Genomic DNA, 4,557 nt, shown 5'->3' on the forward strand with positions numbered 1-4,557 from the left:
GGCCCGGGCCCGGTGCCAGGCAGCTCCTCGCGACGCCCGCCGCCCGGCCCCTCTCGGCTGCCCAGGTAGAAGAGCAGCAAGGCGAACCGCAGCTCTCCCAGCGACCGGCCCACCTCTGCCTGGAAAACCAGCTTGAACCGCAGCTTCGCCTGGGCTTCCCACTTCACTGGAAAGGAGACGACAGAGGGGGTGAATCGCCCCTCCGGCGGCTGCGGGGCTCCTGGGAGGGGGGGTGGTGGGTGAGGAAGGGGCTTTGGGGCCGAGCACCGGCCCCACGCGGTGGCCAGAGCATCTGGGATGGGAGCCGACAGGGTGGAGGGACACGGCAAATCCCTTTCCCCAGTTTCGGGGAGGTGGTCAGCAGGGCAAACCCTGCAGCCCCGGCAAGCAGGGGGCTGCCACGCTCCCAGAGTGGCTCTGGCACATTTTCATGGGCAGATCCCCATGGAAATCTCTTCTCCCATGGCAGTTCCTCCGGTGGCTCGGGGACATTGTGGCCGTTGCGTCGCAGCCAGCAGCACTGCCTGGAGAAGAGCCGCTTCCCCAGCTGCCCGGCACCATCGAGTTCAGCTGAAAATCCAAAATCCGGGAGAGGAGGAAGAGATTTCAAGAAGAGAGGAACAACCGTGACCCACCTGCTGCACAGGATTAAAACGGAGGGTTCAGCCAGGGTGCCCTCCCTCAAGCGCAGCACTTACTGCTGGGATGGGACAGGGGGATGCACGCTGCTGGTTTTCATGTAAGGCTGAAGCTACGCAAGCAAGCCCAGGACCCAGGGCTCCTCAGCAACACCTCGCATGAGAGATCAGCATGTGCTGCAGCCGGCTGCGAGCAGCCGGGCTCACGCCACAGCAGGACCAGCCAGGTCCGCTCGTCTGACCCTTTCCTCTCTTTTCCCAATCAGACAGAGTTGGGACGGGGTCCTAACCCATGTTATTAAGGCAGAAAGTGAGAAACACTCGTAATCTCGAAAGCAGAGCAAAAGCCACCGAGACTGTGGCACCTGGGCGTTAGTCACAGGCAGGGACAAGGCACCCTGTTGCACACAAGCTATCATCACTACTAAAGCTTCTTAAAAATGTACCCAGAAAGACATTTTACTGTACCGCTTCGCTAATTTTAAAAGGAACACAACCCTACAAATTTAATTCTGTGTTGAAATCTCTGATTTAAGCAAGCAAACAGCATCGGCCTCCCCGAGCCCTGTGCTTGCCCCGCTCTGCTCAGCCTCGGCGCAGGGATTTCACACCAACCTTCCTCCAGATGCAGCACGAGGAAGCGGTCCTGCCCCGGCTCCACCACGTGCGCATGGATGTGCTTCAGGGGATGGAGAGCAGCACCCGCTTCCCCGGCCGGGCAGAGCCCGAAGGTCTCGAGAAAGCTTTCGTCCCAGCTGGTGCGTTGTCTCAACAGCTTGATGAAGCTGCTTTCATAGTGGGTGAGAACACCCACAACTTCCAGGTGCCTCGGGGTCAGCCCGCCCCGGTCCATTTTCACCCTGCACACGGGCCCTTCCAGCCCCCCAAGCGGCCACGGGTGCAGGCTGGAGCTGGACCAGCCGATGCCCCCATCCTCAGCCATCCCCTGGAGGCATTTTGCTCCCGGGTGAGGCTTAGAGAAGAGGCGAGCAGCAGCAGTCATCCCTGATCTCGCCGCCAAGCTGGGTCTCCCTCCTTCCTGTAAACTTGCATTTTCTCTCTTTCTCTCCTCTGCTTCAAGTCCCAGCTCCTCCGGCAGGCTCAGCTCCAGCCGGTTCATCGGGGAAATCTCTTCCCCCGTGCTCCCCTTTCTCGGAAGTGCTGCAGAGGGGAGCAACAGCACCAGGCACGGCAAAAGCACCCTAAGAGCAGCCTTCATGTTCCCACTTCAGCTACTCCCAACGCAGCCGTTCGAGCCGCTCACACGCATCCCGTAACACTTGGGCGGAAGGGGAGGACGGCGTCTCCCTTTTAAAAACCGGTTGTCTTGGGCTGATGGGCGGAAGGGGAGGACGGCGTCTCCCTTTTAAAAACCGGTGGCCTTGAGTTGACAATGCACAACACACCTCCCTTGAGAAACTCAAAGGCTGTCATGCTAGAGAGGAGGGAAGGATGTTTCAAAGAAACTTTTTTGTTCTATTTTTGGGTTTGCATCTAGTATTGGAAATGTAAAAAAATTAAAGCTGTTTCTCTCACTCGTAGGGACGCACGTCCTTGACTTTGGATGTTTTCTAAAGGAGGATGGATGTCTAGACTTGGATCTTCATGGGGACTGGCACATACTATTCCCATCAGCAGTGAAACACCAGGAGGGAAGAATGAGCCAGACTGGGAGGAGGGGGACAGAGACAGCAGAAACTAAGTAAATGTATGGAAAGCGTTCTCCGATCTTCCCTGGCAACCCTCGGCTGGTACCGCACACGCTGCAGTTCAGAGAGGCCGCCCTGCAGGGGCTCTTAACACACTCCTGAGCCCCAGGCTGCTTCAACCTGTGAAGGAGAATCTCACGGGGTGCAGCAGCAGCCTGATGACTTTGAACACTTAAGAGTTGACTTAGAAAGTCTCACAACACACGTCTTATAAGGACTTTTCCCTCTAGGAGATGCCAATACTCACTGTAACACTTGGAGTCACCAATGCCACCTACTTAATCCACCCCAGAGAAACCTCCCTTCCACCCAAGGCATCTCCTGTTTTTGGGCAACAGAGTGCAGGGCGAAAGGTACCTGCAAAAAAAGATCCAACGCACGTTCAGACCCTCCTCTGGGTTTCCAGGACTTTGCAGTTTGGAGCGCAGGATCTGGCTACAGCGCCTCATAACCGTGCGCGGCTACAGCTGCGCACCCGAACCGGAGAGGGACGAAGGGCACCACACCAAAGGGCTGGTGACGGCGGACCTCTCTTCTACAGGAACGACGACAAAGGACTCGTACCTGCAAAGGGGAGACCCACACAAGCCGATTCAGGCATCGGGCCGGCTCAGCTCGAGCCAAAGTGCTGCCAGGACGGTGGCAAAGCCAGCGAGGCTTGGACGCGCGCTGCCCGCCTCCGGCGTTTGCACGGCTCCGGGGGGGACCCGTGTCAGGACAGCAGAAGAGGCAAAGACTTCGGTTCCTCCACCGAAGGGGCACGCAGCTGCAGGGCCGCGGCCAGCACAGCCTCCCCCGTGGTCCGTGAAACGAGCCAGGCACCGGCCAAGAGCGAGGCCGGGTCAGGCAGCCCGGCCTCCAGCGATGCCTTTACCCACCGAGCACCCCGGCATCCCGCGCCGAGACGCCCCGGTCCGGTGCAGTGAACCCTGGGAAGGACAGAGAGGAGAAATCTCAGAACTTCTGCTTTTTAATGGGAGCCAAACGATTGCTTGAAGGAAACGTTTAGTATAAATAAAACCACAGAGAACTAAAAGCTTGCCAAGACTGGTCTACTGGTGGGAGGATGTATACAGCGGAAATCATACGCGGCAGCAGGTGCTTCGCAACGTACAGACACCACTTAATGAATTACAGCAATAAACTAAGATTTAACACCACTGCAGCTTTGGTCATTTCTCGTGACTCAACGTTCCCAGAGATCCCTGCCGCCGCCACAGACGAGAGCACCGGCGCTTTGTTTGTGAACCCGTCTTTGGCATAAACAGCCCAGCGAGCGGCGGGTAGGAGCTGGTAAGCTGCGCGCCGGGGAAGGACGATGGCCTTTCTGAAACTGCCGATGACCCCTTGTCTGGCCCTCCTCGAGGACTCCCGAGCAGCAGTCCAAACCGATTTCCTCAGTAGAGACGTTTCCGTGATTTAGCTGGCAGCGCCTGAGCTCCCGTACAGTGCTCTGGCAACCGGGAGGAGAAAGGAGGTTTCCAAATGCGGTGGGATGATTGCAGCCGTAATTCGGCAGGAAGACAGAGAAAACCGTGTTTAGAAAATTCTCCTTGCCCTCCATTCTGCCCGCGGCTGTGAGTACTGGGGGTGCAGTAACAGAATCCTTTCCGTGTGGCTACGACAAGTCTCCCCATCACCGAACGAACGGCTTGACAAAGGACTTCAGTTGAATAGCAACTGATTAACCGGCTGGTAATTCACGGGATACACATCAGGCGGCCTGAGAGGGGGCAATACGTTAAGCTAACACGGCTGAGCTGAGGTCGATGTAGCTACTTCAGTTAGGAGGAGGTGAGGTGCCTGGAGATTTCCAATCCTTTGCCTCCTCTTTGGAGAATTCCCAAAATGAAACCAGACTGGGAACGTTTTAGATATCTAAGGGCTAAAGAAAGTGAACACAGGGCAACGTTTTTAACCAAGACACGGGAAAACATAGAGAAAGGAAAATTGAAAACCTTTTAATGAACCTACAGGATTTTGTCAAATTCACGGGCGTACAAAACAGAACTATTTCTCCGAATCGGCTGCGATCTGCATATAAAAAGATACGAGCTAGAGGAGTCCAGCAGGACCGAGTCCAGGAGGGGCTTCAGTTGGAGGGAGGCGGAGGGGGGATAGTGCCTGGCCCCTCCGTGGGGAGAGGTGGTCTCATCATGGGTGGCAGAGGAGCCGGGGGGGGTACGCCGGGTGCTGGGGGGCAAGGAGGT

General features: G+C 56.8%; 2 protein-coding genes across 2 annotated transcripts in view; both read right to left on the minus strand.

Moving 5' to 3' along the window:
* The window catches only part of AMH (anti-Mullerian hormone), a 5,113-nt gene extending 3,256 nt beyond the window's left edge, over positions 1-1,857 (minus strand). Inside the window, exons 1-2 of the mRNA XM_009329083.1 lie at positions 1,254-1,857; positions 1-166 (exon numbers count right to left, since the gene is read on the minus strand). The exon at positions 1-166 is cut by the window's left edge and continues 8 nt beyond it. Coding sequence (XP_009327358.1) covers positions 1-166; positions 1,254-1,857 — 770 coding nt within the window. The remainder of the gene's footprint in view (positions 167-1,253) is intronic.
* Positions 1,858-2,808: 951 nt separating this feature from the next.
* The window catches only part of SF3A2 (splicing factor 3a, subunit 2, 66kDa), a 6,210-nt gene continuing 4,461 nt past the window's right edge, over positions 2,809-4,557 (minus strand). Inside the window, exons 9-10 of the mRNA XM_009329084.1 lie at positions 4,322-4,381; positions 2,809-2,911 (exon numbers count right to left, since the gene is read on the minus strand). Coding sequence (XP_009327359.1) covers positions 2,809-2,911; positions 4,322-4,381 — 163 coding nt within the window. The remainder of the gene's footprint in view (positions 2,912-4,321; positions 4,382-4,557) is intronic.

The sequence above is a fragment of the Pygoscelis adeliae genome, unplaced genomic scaffold, assembly GCF_000699105.1.
Source record: "Pygoscelis adeliae isolate BGI_AS28 unplaced genomic scaffold, ASM69910v1 Scaffold537, whole genome shotgun sequence".
Taxonomy (NCBI): domain Eukaryota; kingdom Metazoa; phylum Chordata; class Aves; order Sphenisciformes; family Spheniscidae; genus Pygoscelis; species Pygoscelis adeliae.